Source organism: Apodemus sylvaticus, chromosome 1, assembly GCF_947179515.1.
Source record: "Apodemus sylvaticus chromosome 1, mApoSyl1.1, whole genome shotgun sequence".
Classification (NCBI taxonomy): Eukaryota; Metazoa; Chordata; class Mammalia; order Rodentia; family Muridae; genus Apodemus; species Apodemus sylvaticus.
Genome location: NC_067472.1, coordinates 37,610,546 through 37,631,908, shown reverse-complemented (window position 1 = coordinate 37,631,908; position 21,363 = coordinate 37,610,546). Strand labels below are relative to the sequence as shown.

General features: G+C 43.2%; 1 protein-coding gene and 1 pseudogene across 1 annotated transcript in view; both read right to left on the bottom strand.

The window, feature by feature from the left end:
* Positions 1-3,004: 3,004 nt before the first annotated feature.
* The window catches only part of Pgm5 (phosphoglucomutase 5), a 193,203-nt gene continuing 174,844 nt past the window's right edge, over positions 3,005-21,363 (bottom strand). The window contains exon 11 of the mRNA XM_052188060.1: positions 3,005-4,356. Within this exon, the coding sequence (XP_052044020.1) occupies positions 4,267-4,356 (90 nt within the window). The 3' untranslated portion in view covers positions 3,005-4,266. The remainder of the gene's footprint in view (positions 4,357-21,363) is intronic.
* Positions 20,717-21,221, bottom strand: LOC127688958 (uncharacterized protein C14orf119 homolog; annotated as a pseudogene).

The window sequence follows — 21,363 nt, the reverse complement described above, 5'->3', positions numbered from 1 at the left end:
CTAAAGGATGCTCTCAAGGAAAGGAGCTCTGGCATCTTCATTCTTTCTCAGGTTTGTAATCAAATGAAACGCTGCTGGGTTGGGAGCCATGGTTCTATGGATACTGCAGAGAGCATTCGGACTATGACACAATGAGGAGAAGAAAGTCTCCATGGCGTTGTCTCTCTTCCTCATCTACACTGACAACGGTACGCATGCCAGTTGATAGTTTTATGGTGAACAACAAGTTTAAGATATGCCCCCAGCACCTAGAAGATCAGGATGGCAAGGTCAGTATAGATTGCACCATGATGGCTGGGTCTTTGCATATCTGAGTTGTACTGGGCTCTGTCTTGACTTCTCCATGCAAAAACCTATAGGTGTTTTTTTTACTGAGACATCTGTTTGCCTGTCAACATTTCCTTAAGTGTACTGTTTTTGGTGAAGCATCATTCAAGATCACTTCCATGAAAGAAGTGAAAAGAAGGGAAATCATGCATTTGTAACCCATGTCTCCGGTGTGTTCTATAAAGTTCCATGGCAACCCAAGATTACAGACTACATACAGAGCTGTCAAGTGCATGGGATGCTTCTGCTGGTAAAGCCTTCAGCTGGTTGAAGTGAAATGGGCCTACTGTTAAGCTCTGCCACCTCAGATAATCTCTTGGCATTTGTAACCGTTGCTGGTCCAAACACTGATTTACTAGCCATGAGCATAGAGTCATTTCACTGTCGTTATCCACAGATGCTTCTCATCCTCTACCTTGGCCATAGCTCATGGATCTGCCCACTAAAAATCTCAAGCCTTATATTGACCTGTGGGTGGCCAAAGTCATGATACTATCATTCTTGCCATGATTAAGTGTGGTCAGCTCTAGCCCAGGGCTCCATCAAGGATGGCAATCCATCTAACGCTTCTTATGTAAAGGCGTTCATGACCTGCAAATATAATAGATACATTCGGAAATTTTGAACAGTAAGGCTTAATAAATGTTCTCTCTTTAAAAATGGCTACCCTTATGTGTGAATGCATACGTACACATATATGTGGAAGCCAGAAGTGAATACTTTTTGAGACAATTTACCATCTGAGACATCTTTATACGCACCCCACTTTTAAAGGATGATGAAGTTCAATAATCCTGGATGAAACATAGCAACCTCTTGTTTTGGGGAAATGGCTGACATCTGGCAGGCACAATATTTATTATGCCAGTTCCTCCTATAAATGCCTCCCTAGCATTATTATATACATACACATTTCCAACTCTCCTAGATGCTTGGAATGAAGTCCTGGTTAAGAACCAGGTGTGTGTGTGTGTGTGTGTTGGCTTGACACTTTCTTGAGGCATACATATTTTGCAGTAAGGGAAGCCCTTAGTGCTAGAAGATCACCAGAGTAGCCCTAATAGCTACTTCACTTTAACCATAGCCTTTTCTGCGATTCACTGTGCTGGTTCCTGCAAAACTCTTGTATGTCTCATGCCACTTATTCTTATTTTAAAAAAAATGATTGCGTGTAGGGGTGGGGGTTGGGGAGGAGGACACAATCCAGGACACATGTGAAGGTCAGAGGACAACTTCTTGGAGTAAGGTCTCTCTTCCTACCTTTATCTAAACACTGGGGACTGAATTCTTGTTAGGCTTCTGCAGTAATGCCTTCAGCCACCCTCCAGCCATCTCAATGACCTTCTGGTCATTTGCCCTTAAAGGCTGGCTGTTGGCCCTCTATCTTTGACAAGCAGAACATCATATAGGGAAGAGTGTGTTGCTGGCTTCCATCTCACATGGGAATAACGCAAGAACACACATACACAATCTTGGGTTAAGGCAGAAATAATTCCTCAGCAATGTGAACTTGAGAGGGTCCAAAGACAGGCCATGTCCTAGAGTCACTGAGGGAAACCTACTGTTTGTTAATATAGCTGAGAGAAAATGGTGGCTGCTCAGATCTGCTGCCCTTGATGTCATATCCTGTGTCTGCCTGAATGTCACCCACCACACCAGCTGTGCCCCCCCCCCCCAAGTCAATCTCCTCTCTAAATCCTGCTAACAAAGACTGTTCTGTCTTACTGCTTCTATTCATCTCTGGCGAATTATACAAATGCTTGTGGACCCTATGAAACCCTATTCTTTAGGAAAAGTGTCCTGTTACAGGTGTCCCATGAGTTCTGAGTCAATTACCCTGAGATGGCCCTGTAGCTCATGCTTGCATCTCTACTGTAACATTTATACCTCCCCAATGACTTCTGGGTTTTTGTCACAGCCAACTCTCCCAAAATTGTAACTTCCTAAGAGCAAGAATAACGTCATTCATCTTCCTGCTACTTCAGAAAGAGGAATGCACATGGAGTAGCTAGCTGCTCACCCAGTGTTTGCTGAATGAATGAATGAATGAATGAGTAAATGAGCAAATAGGTAACTATACATTGGGCTACTACATATACATTTTTTAAAAAAGAAAGCAGAATGTTTAAATAGAATAGCTTGAACTTAAAAGCTAGACATGATTTAAGTTCAGGAAATTGAAAAAAATATTTGCTTGCCCAGCTAACAGCTAGAGTTGATATGCCAAAGGATCTGTCAGATCACACTGACAACATGTCTACAGTGAATGAATGGACAGACGACAGACGTTATCAGGGACCTTTACTCCAGAGATAATGAGAATGAAAACCACAAGGCAAAAGTTTTCCATGTGTGACACACTTTTTTTTTTATAACTTTTTGTTTTTCAAAAAAAAAAAAAAAAAAAAAAACTCAGCTAAAAGCCATCTTCCTATTATTCTGAAGTAAATCATTTTACTAGAGGCCATTTTTATTTTTTGTTGATTCCCAAAACTGATGTTGAGCAATTCCTTCCCCCCACCCCCACCCCAGTCCTACTTTTAGAATCTGTTTGGCAAGCCATTAGAGCTAACAGCAGTCGGTGTTCTGAGCAGCAGCTGATGATCAGCACAGCTGGCCACTGCTGGAATGGCAAAGCCACAAGAGACACAAAGGAGCTGAGACCCACAATCTTACATGGAGGTTAAAATAAGTAAATTCTGTTTTATTGGCTACTAAATACCCTAGCAAGTTTTTGACAAAAGCACAGAGAGAAAATGGAAACAAACACCTATCTGGGAATGTTTCCTTGCTGCACTGACCTTGACGACAGCAATCAAGCCTTGCCTAACACTAAAGGGGCACTAGGTCACCTCCTCAAATGGTGTGATAAGCGAAGCCACAGTTCCCAAGGGAGATAAACATAAGCAAACACATCCCGTGCCTGGCAGAGGACTCTGCCCCAGTCCACGTGCCTGCTGGAGCTGCCAGGTCCCTTTCCCTCCCAGGCAAAGAAAGCCAGTTGTGACAATCCACCTCTCTGACTCCTCCGGCCCACAACGATCTCACTAAATACTTCAGCCCCTCTGCTTTTCTTTATCCGGCCACTATGAGCAAGATCAGAACACGTGCTGGTATTCTTCCTGGGAGGATTTATACAAATGCATGTATTGGCTTCTGTGACATAATCAAGAAAGCGTCCTCCTCATTTTTAGACCTTTCTAGAAAATCCTTCCCTACCTACATTCAGAGGGATGCAGCCAGCCTGGTAGCTAAATGAATACTACATGCAAAATAACTGAAAGGAAAACACCTTTTTATATGCCTTGTTGGAGGTGTGTAGTTGTGAATCATAGAAAACCCTAGAAGAGTAGAAGAGTAAGGGAGGTGGTGCAGAGATGTTGGCAGGCTGGGAAACTTGGCCATTGGGTGGCCAGAGTGGGGGAGGGGGTGTCTCCTAGAAGTTCTAAACCTTTCACCATGGTAGATCTGAATAAGGATACAAACGAGTCTTCCACTATGTTGCTAGTCTTCTGTGTGCCCAAAGCCCTCCCCTTCCTTCTCTTCTCTCTCTCTCTCTCTCTCTCTCTCTCTCTCTCTCTCTCTCTCTCTCTCTCTCTCTCCTGTCTCTCAGAATCCTTTCACACAAGACACTAGAAATATACAGGGGATGTGATTAATAGTCCCTAGGGCACCAATTTTTCTCAAAAAAGGGAAGCACTTTGGTGTGATGAAATCCAGGTATTAAACAATAGTGAAGCTACAGCAGACAACTAAAGACCCTGCTGTTTTTTAGAAGAACTGGACAAGTCAAAACAAAAGGGGTACTCCCCCCATTCCCACCCTCCTTTCACCCCACCCCCACCCCATCAGCAAAATAGCTTTTGTTTTCCCAGAGTCCTAAGAGGCATGAACAGGAAGCAAGAAGGCATGGTGAAGCATCTCTCGGCCACGCCGAGCTCAGGTGATGACGGTGGGTCCTCTCCGGCCGGTTCTCTCGTGAATCTGGGATATTTTCAGTGCGATGGCTATGAGAGGGCTCAGCACTGCCTGGAAAAGAAAGAAGGATGATAATCAACTCGAAATGAGCTAGCTACTGTACAGGCTTTGGATGGATCTCTACCTTAGAGGTGTGGAGTCAAAGTGCATTTTGCAGCTTGTACGTGTGATTAGAATGGGCGGGACACAGAAGCAGGACAGAAAACTGTTCTATGAGGTCTTACTCAAGCCCACAGAAATTAACTCATGAGAGGGACGTGCATAAGCCTACTACTAAGCAAGACTGTGCATTCAGGAAGTCTGGAAACCTCCATTCTTCCTCTGATACACTAATCCTTTCCAAGTTACAGCCCCACCAAACCCTTGGCCACATTCAGTGTGAGGATAAAGCTTATCCTTTGTTGCCCTGCCATCCTGAGAACATTCTGGGAAGATGGTGCCATGCTAATGCTGTAAAATGGCTGAATCTATACTGTCCTATACCACCCTGGCTACTGAGTTTCTTCAGTATTCCTGGAGGGGTAGGGTGGCTTGGAGAGCTTTGGAACACAGTTCGGCAAAGGACCAAGCATCACTCCCTGACCTTCTATTGCTTATCTGGTTTCTGAAGAGCAGAGTGCCTACCTCAGACACACCCATAAGACAGAAGGCAGTGGGCAAGCTGCCCTGCCTGCCCTCTTCAATCCTGCTACTCCCACAAACAAGAAACTCTGTTCACACTGACCTTTAGCACTATGCCTGCAGAATGACCTCCCCTGAGGACATTCTCATGTATATTTTTGCTAAATGTATGTGTACCATGCACTCCTGTTTATCAAACCATATTCTGTTTCAGTGTGGATTGCTCGTGTAAACTTGCACGTAAGTATAAAGTGAGTCCATTTAAAGACAAAATTCAAAACAAAGGCATTGATAGAGAAGAGGTGGGCAGTATTGGAGTAAAGAAAAAGTAAAGAGTTCATACTTCTGGAAAAGGAAGCCTGAGCTAAGAGAGGGGCATTAGAGACTGACGGGTGTTCAGGTTTTAGGGTACAGATAGCTCAAGCAGTCTCAATGTACTGAATACTAAGAGAATACTAAGAGATCGAAAGCCAGTCTGATATGAGTGGGGTCTAAATGATAGGGTGGGGCTCACTGATTTAATACACTATGAAATGGGGGCCATTACCATCCTTGGAGCCAAAAGTTATCATAATCAGAGCAGTGGACATATTAATCTGGGGGCATGTATTTCATATAATTAAACTGTACAACCTCTATAATGAACAACCACAAGTAAGTTCACTTCATTCAAATAACTGATATGAAGTTATTTCAATATAATTACCAAAATAAAGAGTAAGATGTGAGTATACAAATGAGAGGTGTACTATAAAAAATGAAATTCAGTGACTTGGAGACAATAGAGAATGATGATTTGTTGAATTAGATGAGCATGAGATGTTGTGAAATATTGATGAGAAGTCAAAAAGAAAACTGTAAAAGGACTCTTCAGCTGGCTTGTTTCACAATGGCATTTAGGTCCCAGTTGGGAGATATTTTTGTGCACTGTGTATTCATATACTGGTTTCTGTTCCCAGAGATCGGGAGTTGCAGACTTTGATACTATTCAGTATTTCGTAAAAACATTGTTTTCCATCACCTCCTGACTGGTTGAAGAAATTGCTAATTAGCCTACAGCTGGGCAGGGAGGATATGGTGGAACTTCCGTGCCCTGAGAGTAAGGGAGGGTCTCAGGCGGGCTGACTGAATGAAGATGAAAGTGCCAGATCAAGACTAAGATGGCAGGTAATTGGTCATGTGGCTGGGAAGGAGACCAGGCAAACATACTTGGCTTAGAATAGCTCAGAACCTGCCCAGCTTACAGCCCAAAGCTTTTAACAAATATAATGGGTTTCTTTTTTAAATTATTTATTGTTTTTATTTTATTAGATATTTGCTTTATTTACATTTCAAATTGTATCCCTTTTCCTCATTACCACTCTGAAAAGCCCCTATCTCATCCCCCTCCCCCTGCTGACCACCACCCCCCTTCCTGACCTGGCATTCCCCTACATTGGGGCATTGAGCCTTCACAGGACCAATGGTCTCTCCTGTCACTGATATCTGAAAAAGCCATCCTCTGCTACATATGAAGCTGGAGCCATGGGCCCCTCCATGTGTACTCTCTGGTTGGTGGTTTAGTCCCTGGAAGCTCTGGGGGTACTGGCTAGTACATATTATTGTTCGTCCTATGGGGCTACAAACCTCTTCAGCTCTTTGGGTCCTTTCTCTAGCTCCTCCATTGGGGACCCTATGCTCAGTTTGTTGGTTGGCTGTAAGTCATGGATATTTTGACCCACCTTCTAAGAAGGATCAAAGTATCCACACTTTGGTCTTCCTTTGTCTTGAGCTTCACGTGGTCTGTGAGTTGTATCTTGGGTATTCCAAGTTTTTGAACTAATATCCACTTATCAGTGAGTGCATACCATGTGTGTTCTTTTGTGATTGGGTTACCTCACTCAGGATATTTTCTAGTTCCATCCACTTGCCTAAGAATTTCATGAATTCATTGTTTTTAATAGCTGAGTAGCACTCCATTGTGTTTCTGTGTCATTATTTCACAGCAAGGGTGGGAGTAGAAAAAGTATAAATCACACATGTGCTGTGAAAGACAAGTAAGCAGGACATGTAAGTATCATGGTATGTATGCACTTAGTGACTTCTCTGAAGTCTTTTGGTACTAAAGAGCAAAATTTGTCTTATAATGTAATGTCTAATGTAAAGATTACATTAGACAGTGAGGCCATCAGTGACAATCAGGCCAGTTCACAGAAGCAGATCATGGCGACATCTTTATGTTAACTGGGCAGCCCTCACTCAAAGTGCTGGGAATCATGTTTCCAGTTTCTTTTCTTTCTTTTCTATTCATTTGGGGATATATGCATAAATAATGAAATATCTTGGGGTGGAACCCACATTGAAAGACAAAATCTATTTTTGCTTCTCACACATGCTTTTTAAAAATAACCCAAGGTAATTTTATACAATATTCGCAATACATCTTCATTTTCACTGGGACCGTATCACATGAGTCACTGTGTAGAATTTTCCACCTGCAGCACATTGGACTCAAACAGTTTCAAAACTGGGAACATTGTAGGCCCTGGGATTTGGGGGGGTCAGTGTGCTACACCTATACCACACTCACTGTTCGTGTGGCTAGAGCACTCTTCATGAAGTTTCTCTTCCTTTCCAACCTGTTGGCATCAGACTCTGGCCTATTGCACACAGAGGCAGCTCCTCACCCACAGCCTCCTCCTCCTCCTGGGTTTTCCTCTAGCATGGTTTCCTAGCATCCATGGTTCATAGGTGACAGTCAGCCCCTCCCAACCTTGTTTCCCCAAGCTTCTTTCTGGACGTGATCTTCTCATGTACAAGTGTCACATGGCTTCTCAGATGGTGGTTAGCCATTCTCACTCCAGGTGGCTGCCAGACTCCTGATGTGCCGATGACCCTTAGCCTCTCCCCTACTTCATGTCATATATCTGCCCTTATTCTAATGTACCTAAAACCAACGCCTATAGATAAATCAGAATTCAGAGCTCAACACGGAGAGTGAACATCAAATAACAAAACAGACCCTCATAAAAATTTTTCTGAGGGGAAAATCCTCCTCAGATTAAAGTAGAGGGCATACTCCCAAGGAGATTCACCAAAGCAAAACCAAGCCACCCACAAAAGCCACAAGGGCAGGCACCATCTGCCTCCTTCTCTACCCTCCTCCCCACTTTTGTCATTGATCTGGGTCTTTAGCCGAGAGATGGCATTTACATTACAAACCTAACAAAAATATGGGAATCATAAAGACGGCTGTCCTATTTATTCAAATGTGAATTCCATTTAGCCCCACGTGTGGTGACCCCTAGAACTTGTGGGGTGGGTAGGAAGTGAATAGACTGACCAGCTCTGTGGGTTCAGCTGGTGGCTGGAGGACATGGGGCATCTGACTTTTCAATGCCCTGCTGTGTAGATCCAAACTAGCCTGCACAAGTTCCCATCCTGAGCCTCATGGGAGTGGTCCTCTGCTCATAACTCCCCCCTCCTTCTCTGTCTGCATTCACCTCATTTTCCATTACACGAAGCGCACTGAAAAAGGGATGGGGAAATGCCAGCTGGTTTAGACCCCTGCGTGCCCTCCCAAAGTCTCCCACTGTGTCCTTGTACATCTATTCACTGGGTATTTCCACAGCACACTTCAATTTTTTTTTCTTTGTGCAGAACATACTTGTGAGTTTCATGGGAGATGACACCCTACCTCTCACATGATGTTTTAGAAGAAACAGATCTAAAAGACTAAAGCCAGAAGTTTAAAAGAGGAAAAAAGACTGCAATCTGTAGAGTCAGTGTCTTTTTCTTTCTCTCGTCTGCAGAAGCTGTGATACAGGTCACTGTCATTTACAGCAGTCTGAGTTCCTGTGGTTGCAACACTGGCATGCTTCTGCTTGGTGCTCTGCTTATAAATGAAGCCAAAGCATCCATGGATCGGCTGAGATTGTCCATCAGCCTGCTACCCAAGGAGCAGCCAAGAATCACCCAAGGATCCTGTTGTGGGTTCTGGCCAAAGACATAGAGTGTTGGTGTTCCTATGAATCCTGGGGTGTGTGGCTCCAACAAGCTTCCCAAGTGACCCTGATACATGCACAGGTCTGAGACCCTCTTTGGAAGCATTATGTTCTTTATCCTAGAACATGCAGAAATGGATCTGATCCAAACTTCCGCGGGTCACCTAGCTCTACCCTTCATGAGCTGTGTGGTCTGGGTAAGTGATTTACACCTCATTAGGTATCATTTTTTTATTATGTGAAATAGCGGCACAGAGGAGTGAGGCTCAGCAAGCTAGGGGGGTAGGGAACAGGGCTGCCCCAGGCACACAGGTAGATATAGAAGTGGTTGCTATCATTAAAGACCCAGAATGGAGTTGGAACATGCAGGCTGGTAGTCAATCCGTGGCTTGGTATACTCCTTGGTCTTTTATTATAAACACAACACACGCTGTCCCACATGTCAAATGAATGCCTCTAGAGTGCATTCTAATTCAAAACAGCAACTGTCTATTGTTGTGTCTTACTGCCCTTTTGGCTCTGGTGAGTTGTCAGCCTGCCATTTGGATTTCTGACCCCCGGGGATTGCCAAGAGGACCATGCCCTGCATTTACCATAGCTCCCTGAGAAGTTGGCCTTTGTGATGATATGATGGGTGTGTCAGTAGTGTGGAGTGCACACACACACTATGCTATTCCGGAATGGAACTTCACAGTAAGCATATACTTGAAAGTTTTTGGCCAGAAACACCCTCCTTGGATAGGATTTATGGCTATAAAACCCAAGCCGTGGTTAGACATTGTTTAAGCTTGCCCCTGAGGAGTCATGTGTTAAAAGATCATCCTTGGTTAAACTTTGGGAGACAGTGGGCCTTTAAAGGATAGAGCCTAGTGTTAGCTCCTTAAGCCAGAGGGTGGTATGCCTTCAAAGGAACTATGGGAATGCAGCTTCTCTGGCTTCCAGAGTAGAGATAGGATCCCTTCATTTGACACCTGAACTTGCTATGACACTATCTTCTGTTAGGCCTTCACCAGAGGCAGAACAAATCAGTCTTCCAGATCTTCGGCTTTTAGATTCCCAAACTGAGCCCTATGGACCTCATTTTCATGAGCAGCATGCTAAGATTTGGGAGTTGGTAATTTCCACAGCATTCAGCTCATCTTGACTGATGACGAAAGGGCAGGGCTAAATATCTCCCAATGATGAATGTGTTAAAAGTCTTGGTCTTCCAAAACAACAGTATATGGAATGGATAAAGATTTTTATCAACTCCACATCTGACAGAGGGATCATTTTCTATCTATCTATCTATCTATCTATCTATCTATCTATCTATCTATCTATCTATCTATCTCTATATCTATCTACCTCTCTATCTATCTATCTCTATCTATCTATCTATCTATCTACCTCTCTATCTATCTCTCTATCTCTCTAACTATCTACAGAGAGATAGATAGATAGAGAGATAGAGAGATAGATAGAGAGGTAGATAGATAGATAGATATAGAGATAGATATAGAGATAGATATAGAGATAGATATAGAGATAGATAAATAGATAGGCATATCAAGAAAGTAGACATCAACAAACAAAGAATTCCAATTAAAAATGGGGGACAGATCTAAACAGAGAATTGTCAACCAAAGACTCTCAAATGGCCAAGAAGCTCTTGAAGAAATGTTCAACATCCTTAGCCGTCAGGGAAATGCAAATCCAAATGGCTCTGAGATTCTATCTCACACAAGTCAGAATGGCAAGACCTTAGTGGTTGTGTTAAGACGCCTGGCATATACCTAAAGCATAAATACAAGGATTTCAGCTCCAGCCATTTAGGCAACTCACCACCAGTTTTCCCATCAGACACTGACATCATAGAGCTGGGTACGATGGGAAAACTATACCAGAGCCCTGTTCAAATACCTGGCTCATGGGATCCATGGACTCATAGAATATATCGCTGTAATGTGTTACTAAGTTGTGAGGACGTTTGTTAAGTGACATCAGCTGATAATGACAGCCAAGGTCACAGTACTTTGGTAGGTAAGGAAAGAGTTAAGGGCTGGCTGAACGATACAGGAGACTCTACAGTAAGTGCATTGACTGTATCAGTGGGGCCTGGCTTTATTTCCACCTCTAGCACAAACTAGACAGGGTATTTAATCTCTTGTGCCTTACTTTTCAAATTGGAATCTAATAATAGCTCTCACTGCATAGAGTCAGGAGCGTGAGACAAGATGACACACGACAGTGCCTGTCACATAGTAAACATTCAATTAATGGTAGATATTCACACATTAATAATATTATTATCAAATGCTCCCGGGCGGTTTTAAATCATGATCCTTTTACAAGCATCAAGTAGTTCTCAGATACAGGATGTCTGGCTGCTTCTTGTCTCTATGGACCAGGCATTAATATTCAGATCTGAAAGCCATACCCTGTCTGCCTTTAAGCTGACACCCATGCACAATTCAGAGCTGTTCTCTCAGATTCGTGCTAATGAGCATGGATGAAGGGATCTTTTTCTCAACTCATCACACGGCAGGGGGCCTCTTGGTCAACACATTCCACAGCTGACAACAGCATTCAAAAGCAAGCTGGCACAGTGGTTACCAGGCAGGCAGACATACACAGCCTGTTTCTCAGCAACACCCTACCCTCTAGTTGGGGCTCTGTCGATGAGGAGGCCAGGAGCTCTCGCCCAAGTTCATCTGCACATGCAGTATCTTCTCCCTATTGCCTAAGCAGATCTGGTCACCAGAAATTATCTCCAAGCTGGGCTTAACTCACAAGCAATACAAATTGAAATATTGGCTTTGATTTTGGATTCTGAGGTTTCGATTCATCGTGAACACTTTTTGGTAGTGGACACCGAGTACCCATTATGAACCCAACGCCATTCTGAATCCATGTGTCAAACTGATCATAAAAAAAGGTTTCTTTTTCTTGGGTTCTTGACCCTGCCTCTCGCCACCTGGTTTTCTCTGGTGTTGGTTGGTCTTGCTGTCTCTGACCGGGACTTGTCCCTCCTGTTGGCCTGTGACTCTGTGATCTAAAGTGTATCAGCACTTCTGGAGAGATCAGCTCTCTCCTGGGCAGGATATGGGTGCAAGGGCTGTGGGACATCTTTAGCTCCAGGGCACAGATGGAGACCAGAAGGATCCTGTCCCAGCTGCTCAGCTGTTCCTGTGCCTTGTGCACTCCTGGGGATCCTGCTTTGAACAGTTTTTGGAGCAAAAGTGTTGATCTCACCTCTGGGCTTAGAAGTGAGAGCACTCCTGGGAGACCAGCTCTCTCCTGGCAGGATTTGTATGCAGAGGGCTGTGAGACAGCCTTAGCTCCAGGTGCAGATTAAGACTGACTCAATCATATCTATAAATAACCCCACTAATATTCATTGGTTTACCACACTGGACTTTGGTGATTTCCATATTTTGCTTTGTTGCCAGTTAGTATCTGTAAACAGTTGTTCAGGTCTATGGTTTCTTCCATATGTAGAATTTAGGAGAAAAATAAAGTGCATAGAAGTAAATAAATGGGACAGGGAATAAGATAATAGGGTAATCATGCAAGCAAATGTTATTTAAGCACACTATGTACATGTATGAAAATGTCACAATGAAACCCATTACTTTGTATAACGAAAATATGCTCCAATAAAAATAAATGAAACAAGAAAAAAATGGACTTTGAAGGACAGTATTATGTTGCTTTCTAGATGAGGAAACTGAGGTCCAGAGGCATTGTGTTGACATGCGGGAAGTTACAGGGCTTGTTAGTGCTTTGATCTGAGCCTCTGAGTTGGGTGGCTGCTAGCATAGGTGCCCCTCATCGCTACTTAGGGAACTTTTCTTTTTCTGAACTCTTTGTTGTAGTTTTGGGTTTTTTTTAGGGGGGGGGATGTGCAGTGACCTTTACTGATGGTATTCAAGAGAGTAAGACTCCCTAAGGCCCTCTCTTATTCTGGGGGTCTGGGTTGAAAACTGTGCTCAGTATCCCGGCTAAGCAATCGAAGGCCTCTCTCTTGTTCTTATGTCTTCTGTCCTTGCTGGAGTGGGAGGTCTGGTGAGTCTTATGCCTTGGAGGCCATGGAGGCCAGGAGGTCTACCACCCTTTTGCTATAGCTGTATCCAGTGTCATACTAGGAATGCTATTTACAAAGTTGTCACTGAGAATAGCTTTGATGCCAGCCCCAGTGTCAAAGGTGGAAGAGTCACAGGAGACATCCTTCATCATAGCCTAGAATGCCCTGTAGTGGGTCCTCAGATGCCGTTTCACCACTCTCCTGATGTCATAATGTTTAACAGCCTTCTCCAGGCGGCATGTCAGATTCATGATGGATACATTGGGGGTAGGAATATGGAAGGCCATGCCAGTGACCTTCCTGTTCAGCTCTAGGGTGACCTTGCCCACAGCCTTGGCAGCACAAGTAGATGCAGGGATCGTGATCTGGGCAGCCCCATGGCCATCATGCCATGGATTTCCACAGGGGCTATCCATAGTCTTCTGGGTGGCCGTGATGACATGGACTGTGGTCATGAATCTCTCCACAATGCCAAAGTTGTCAAGGATGATCTTGGCAGGGGTGAGGGGGCTACTAGACAGTTGGTGATGCAGGAAGTATTGCTGACAATCTTGATTGAATTGTCATATTTCCCATGGTATACACCCACCACAAATATGTGACATCAGCAGGAGCAGAGATGGTGACTCTTTGGACCCCCATGCTTCAAGTGTGCTTGGCCTTCTCCAGAGTGATGAAAATACCAGTAGGCTCCATTATATACCCAGCACCAGCATCACCACGTTTGATGTTAGCTGGATCTTGCTCCTGGAAGATGGTGACGGCCTTCCCATTGATGACAACTTCCCATTTTCAACCTTGACTGTGCTGTTGAACTTGCCATGGCTAGAGTCCTACTGGAACATGCAGACCATGGAGTTGAGGTCAGCGGAGGGGTTATTGATGGCAATGATGTCCATTTTGTCAGATGTGTAAACAGCTCTGGTAACCATTGGCCCAATATGGCCAAATCCCCTGCATCTAGCCTTTGCCCTTAGGTCTCTGGGAAGAGCACGATACCGCACAGGACCATAGGAAGATGCAGCTGTCTCTGGACCAGAGAGGAGCCTTGTTTAAAAAAAAGAGTTATCTGAATGCCTGTACTGTAAAAGGGTTCTATTTCAGGTATGGCATTTGACATCAGTTTTTAATACACATTTAATAACTGTGAATGGCTGTAACTCCACTTCCAGGGAAATCCAATGTTCCGTTACAGCTTCTGAGGGCACTGTATACACGTGTGTGGACATACATGGAAACAAAATACCCATACATGCAAAATAAAAGTTAAAATAAATTGTAAACTGTTATAACCACACAGATGCTTATTAAAGCTAATCGACTTGAGTTATAAGTAAACTTGGTGTTTGTGATTCTGAGAATAACTGGAGTTGTACGCTTGTACCCGAGATGCTCCAGTGGCACAGTTCTGTGAGATTAAAGGGTTCCTTTCAGAAGAATGTTGATTGTAAATGAGTGTTGCGTTTTATCAAATGCGTCCTGTGCTTACTTCACCTCGCTTTCTAACTTAATGGCCTTTGTGATAGTGACAGCCCTTTCATTCTCTACCCATGGTTAATTTTTATATGTGTCTCTGTGTCATGAAAAAAATGTATGTTTATATTTCTTGGTGAGGTATCTATAGACACCCATTAAGTTGGGTGTGTTTAACTAATCTGTATTTGGCCCTAATAAGATGTTTGTTTGCTCTAATAATTACTGAAGCAGGGTTAGGAATATTTTAGAATCAGTAAGGATTTCTTTAGTTTCTTCCTTACAGCTTTTCCAGTCTTTGAGTTTAGAGATTTACATTTATATTTCCTGGGAGAGCCTGGTGAGTCCCTCTTTATCTTTAGCAATGAGATTGACCTTAAAGTCTGCCTTATCTGAAATGACTGGTGCTTAGTTATTAGTTATATGAGTGTACACACACACACACACACACACACACACACACACACACACAACTCTCCCCTGCAAGCCTCAATATTTACTTCTCAGTTTGAAAACAGTCAAATTCGGACTTGGTTTATTTATTTATTTTTTTTTTTATTTTTTTGGTGGGGGACCTGGCTTTTATACTTCATTCTTTAAAGATCTCTTCTGTAGAAAATGTAAAGAGCCCTCATAAAATGTGTATTGTCTTACATGGGCATAACCATGTTAAGGACCTTAATGCCTCAGACCACAGACGTGAGAAAGCTTTCCCCCGTGAGACTCAGAGGGATGGAAGAGCCTTCATCTGGTCCAAGTGTGAATGTTGGTGGTGTGCACAGAAACTGTGAACCAGTTCTTCTCCTCAGGGAGGACTGCAGCCCGAGACTACGCCCTACAGAGACCTCCTACCCAGGTTAGCTAAGCCTGCCTCTTTGATCATCTGTGTACCATAAGCCCACCCCCTTGTTCATCTGTCTACAATAGATCTGCCTTCTTGATTCAGATGTATAAAATAAAACGCCGGGGTTTCAGGTCGCTACTGCTGTTGGTGCCTTCCATTGTGGTGAGCACAGACCAGCCAATCCCAGCTTTTCTGTCTGTCTGTCCTATCTTCCAGTCAGGTTTCTAGGACCACACCATGCAGGACACTGCGCTCTTGGCTTTTACTCCTTGTTTCTCTTAATTCCAAAATCTGCCTGCGATAATGTCCCTCTGCCCAACACTATCCTGGGGGTACTCCTTAGTGTGTGGGTCACTGATGCACCACTTCTCTGTGTCAGTGGCTAGAAGACTCCATGGGTGTTTCTTTTACAAGAAGACTTTCGCTACATTTGGGGATTCTAGATTATAAATGGTTCTATTTAAGTCCTTTGATTTTCAGTGTTTCTGCAGAAAAATTAGTTGTCAATCAGACAGTTACTTGTTTGTCTTTCATTGTCTGCGATTGCAGTCTGGTTTATCTAGACATGAACTGGTTACTGATTATACCTCCTGTTTTGCTATCCAGTTCCAATGAACAGATAGCCTTTCTGGGTTTTGCCTGCAACCCAGTGTTTCCTCCACTCCTTTTGGGACCAATTAATCATATTACAGCTATTCAAGTAACTTTCACGTCTCACACCCTCCCTTCTGCCCCCACCCCCACTCCCCACATTAAGGCTGCAGCTGTGCTGTGTTTAGTTTCTTCAGACATATTTTAGGTTCATTAACAATCTCTTCTGTTGTGGATGAAACTATTATGTTTTAATTTCAACTATTATTTTTAGTTTTTTAATATTAAAATCTTTCATTTTTATTCTAAGGATCTGTTCTAAAGATTGTAATTTAGGGCTATGAGTGTTTTGTCAGTGTTTTTATGTGTGTGTGCCACATGTGCTCCTGGTGCCTGAGGAGCCCCAAAGAGGTTGCTAGATCCCTTGGAACTGGAATTACAGACACTCGTGAGCCACTTTGTGTTTGCAAAGAACTGAATCTAGGTCCTCTGTACCTTAGGCAAACCCACGCTTGGCCGCTGTACTTTTCTCTCTTGAATCACCATGTGAGGGAAGCCACAACACAAACTTAGTTCAGAAACAATGGTAACTCAATCTCTGGGCACAACAACTAAAACCCAATCTTGTAAACCGTCTTAAAATCTGATCCCTCAGGTGGTGAATCCTTGCAGATCAGCTATGATACCAGGAAACTAGCAACTACATCCTACCCCTCTGACGTCCTCATTCCAAAAGAGATCTAACTCTCACCTGCTCCCTCACTACTTCCATCCAACCAGGAAGTCCTGCCTACTTGCCCAGTGATTGGCTCCTTTATTCATTAGGGAATTGGCTCACAAGAACAGCACCAGGCACATCCATGACAGATTCTCAGCTACTAGGGTAGTCTGACAGGTTATATATACATGGAGCCTAGAAACTTGTAGAGGAGGAGGAACAGAGATCCCTTCCCCACTGCACTGTTCCAATGGTGTAAACTCAGCATGGATTACTCTGAATTGACTGTGACTCAGGCATAGAACTGTCATCTACAACTGTCCCCATGCACTCCAGTCCTTCCCCAAGTACACTAAAACCAAAATAAATAAATAAAATAAAATAAAAAAAGGCCCCGTGAGACAGTCTTTGAGTCTTTTCTCAGGGACAAATACTATTTCTATTGTAAATGAGAAAAAAACTCTACTTTCCTGTCAAACATTCTATTTCTGTAGGTGGATAACTAAAAAGTTATAGGGTGATGTAAATGCTCTTTGTAAATCAAAACATCATGATATCAAGGCTTTAAACATCTGGGGATGGTAGCATTAGGATATAGGTATTCAGTACAGATGGACCATCGAATATAAAGAAGGATGGGTAAAAATAAGGAGTGATTAGACTGCAAAGTGATGCTTAGATGCCACTAGATAGGTCAATTATTTCCTCTGGGATATTCGTACTTTAACTTATCATTGACACTTGAATTAGAAGACAAAGACAATCAAAACAGAGAACCATTTGTTTTATTTTACTAAATATTTATAAACAAAAGGAAGAAAGACACAAACTACTATGAGAGAGATGAGCTTAACAGAGATGCCCAAGCCCAGGCCTGTGCTATCAGGTTTCCACTGAGTAGAACCCTGAGAGAACCAGGTCTTTTCTCCTCCCTGAGGAACTGCAGAGGCCTAGGCAAAGACCTTCATTGCCTCCATGTTGGAAGCCCAGCACCACCATATCCTTTTAAACTAACCCTTGATGAGGCCACCATGGACTGGTAACACTGTTGGTCTGGGGGAGAGTTAACAGGCTCTCTGTACAGCTGTTTTCCCAAAGCCTGTTTTACACAGCTGGTATGCCTGTCTGAGTGCCTAGAGGGTGCTGTTTTTCTAAGAGGGCTAGTCTGCTGGAAGAGATATGGAGACAAAAGGGGTCAGAATTAGGCTTCACTTCCTGCTAGTCTGGAATTGTAGCACTAGAGGATACGATCTAGGAAGGTGGGTTGGTTTTCAGTAATTCTATGTGAGACTAGAAGAGACTGTGGGTACTGCAGGACATTTTTCAGAGGTGGAGGAGCATCTCTGTGTAATTTTTGTACATGCAGTACAGCGCCATACCCAAAGGATGGGAAGGAACCCCACAGCCAAGGAGTCATCCCTGCAGTGCAAAGCCAGCAGTGGGGTTCATGGAGGGCCACTATGCATTTTATGTATACTTAGTCACAGGAGCACGGTTCTTCCCATACTCTGTTCCTTTAAAACTGAGCTGTCATACAAACCCTAAGTGTTTTAAATAATTGCCCTTCCCCTAGTAATGCGAGTTGTGCTAGACTGTCTACCAACAAATTTAGCAAGACTTCCGTTGTCTTGGAAAAACATCAAATTAGAAGTTTCTTTGCTTAATCCAGGGCTTATTTTGAATCTCACAGCTTAGCTGAGATAGCAGGCAAAGAAAACAGGCTCACTTGTGGATTGACACTGAGGTAAGGTTTCTATGGAGACGCAACGTGAGACTGGTCTTCTTTCCCTTTCTGTGAATTGACCTGAAAAGTAGGAATAAATCTTCTAAGGACCTCAGAAATAATTTTTTCCTTGAGTTGTTTTCTGTGCTCTTGGTAATTTTCCAGCTGTAGGAAGGAACAGTGGAGGCTAAGGAACCCTCAGAAGTACACGAGAGCTGGGTTGGCATTTGAGGATTTATCTGGAAGGAAAGCCAATCCTGCTAAGCAGAGGCAGAAATAAGGATCTCAAAGGTCATCCACTGAAGGCTTCTCTGAACTTTTAAGTACACGTGAGTCACCTGCAAGCTTATGACAGTGCAGATCTGTTGAGCAGATCTGAGAGGAGGCCCGAGTATGCGATTCTAAGCAGTGCCTGTTGCTGCAGATCAAGAATCCTTTGGGTACTGACATTTCCAGATAGTTTGATAAACAATAAATACACTTGTTTTGCAATTCCTTATCACTTTTACTTGTTAAAAGTGAATTTTCAATAACTGGAAGTCCTGATCCCTGTCGATATGAGCTAGACCATGTTAGCACATATGGAAGTGAACATCTCGAGTCACCGATACAAACACCCAGAGACCGAAGGACAGCAGGACGCTGCAGGATTTCAGGACTACGTCATCAGAGTGTCTCAGCATTTTGGGAACACCACACTGGCCATCCTGTCACTCCCAAAGCAAAGAGCAGAAAGCAAGGCCAAACTCGTGGCTGGTGGGGACACTGAGTCTGGAAGTGAGTCTGTGAGTTGCCATTTAAGACATCTGTCCCTCACAATCCTCTAAGGGAACTTTATTCACACTCATGCAACTTGGGCAGCTGCTGAAGCACGCATTCATGTTCTAACAGTTTGACACAGCTAGCAACTAGACTTTCCTTTCTCCATTCCATTTAACCCTTTCTTTCTGGCATAGGTAAAATATTTTTCCTCTAAAAATCATGTTGAAGGAACTGCTTAAGTAGAAGGAGAGGAAGAAAGGGAAAAGAGGGATGAGGAGGAGAAAGAAGGAGGAGGAGGAGGAAAGGAAGAGGAAGAAGAAACTTTCCAATAGGAAACACAAAATACCTGAAAAAAATTAGACTTCAAAAAACAAACGTATTTTAAAACATTTCCATCTTTGGTTGCAATCAAAAGCTCTTAGTTTAATCTCATTATGCTAATTTTTAAGATTTTTATAAAATCTTGAAATTTATCCAGATTCACAAACATACATAAATACTAGTGCAAGTCTGCTTTTTAAAATATTTTCCTAATTTTTATTTTATGTGAATTAGTATTTGCCTAAACATAGGTCTATGTACCACACACATGCAGTACCCACAGAGACCAGAAGAGGGTTATTGGATCCCCTGGGACTAGAGTCACAGACAGCTGTGAATTGTCATGTAGATGCTGAGAATTGAACCCAGGTCACCTGGAATGGCAGCCAGTGCTCTTAACCATGGATCCATCTTCCCAGCCCCAGAATTTTACCTTTTATAAAATAAGATCTTTAGATAAAGACATTTGGATGCATGCATCCCTAATGTAACTGGGACCTGTGCAGCTGTCACGCTCAGAAGCTGTAAGGCAAAGGCTCACATGATGCAGTCCTTGGTCTGAACCTGACCTCCACTCAATTTGAGTATAGCCTATAAACTAAAAATGATTTTATGCTATTAACTGATTTTTTTAAATTTTCCTTAAATTTATTAAATCGTCACTGGGAAATCCAGCAGTTGGGAAATCACATAATTATCCTAGAGTTGAGTAAATGTGACAAAACAAGCCACATCTGGGCCAGCCAGGGGCTTGAGTTACAAGATACTCGTTCCTTTTAGTTATGGTAACAAAAGCAGTCATTACATTCTTGAGATCTGCCGAGCAGTGGTGACACACGCCTTTAATCCCAGCACTTGGGAGGCAGAGGCAGGCAGATTTCTGAGTTGGAGGCCAGCCTGGCCTAAAGAGTGAGTTCCAGGATAGCCAAGGCTACACAGAGAAACCCTGTCTCGAAAAACCAAAAAGAAAAAAATTCTTGATATTTAGATATCTCCTATAAATAATCAGATTTGCTAAAATGGGAGAGAGTCCAGGTGACATACTCCTAGGGTAAAAACAGTGCAAGCACTCAACAGGAAGTTCATGCAAAAAAAATTTTTTTTTAAGGCAGGGTCTCACTTTGTAGTACTGACTGGCCTGGACTTGCTATGTAGACCAGGCTGCCTCCTGAGTGCTGGAATAAGACGCAGACCACTATCTTATCCTGGCAGTTCAGGTGAATCTTTAAGTGACACGCTTGCACTGAATCATCACTATAGTCATGACTTGACCACGTCATCCTCTTTTTTAACTGAATGCCTGTCAATCCTAACCAGCAATAGCAGCCACTGCTTGGTAAAACTTCGCTACGAAATCTGGTTCACTGACCTCCAGCTGTCTGACAAATTCATTGTGCTCCTGCTCAGCCCAACCTCAAAACCACTGATCCCAAAGATGTAGTCAACACTCAAAGATAAGAGGTGGTCGATTTGCCGCAGACACACTGAACTGCTCCAGACAGTCTAGCAGTGGCTATAGCATTCCCTGCATTGACTTAGCTACCAGGTCTTGTAGAAAACGTTCTCGCTGGGGACCTGACCAACTGGAAAACCAGTGAAGAATACACTTCATCTCCTGGGAAGTGATGAAAGACATTGGAGGAGGGGGAAAGGTAGCAACGTCATCAGGCACCGAAGGTAACACAGAAGGGAAGCAGGGTGGCCCTGCTGTGGAAGATGAGTCCAGTGACATCCTCCCTTTACCCCCTTGGGACCCAGAGATCACAAGAGTCCTTCAGCTCCTGCTTCAACTCTCCGAGCCTCTTCCATGTTTCCTGAAAACCCTAAGCAGAGCCTATTAACTGATTCTTTTTTTAATTATCCAAAAACATCCTGACATGATAAAATTTGAAATTCAAGTTTTGGTACCCAGAAACATGACTCTCAGGATCTTGGCCTCACTGTTTTGCTTGGATA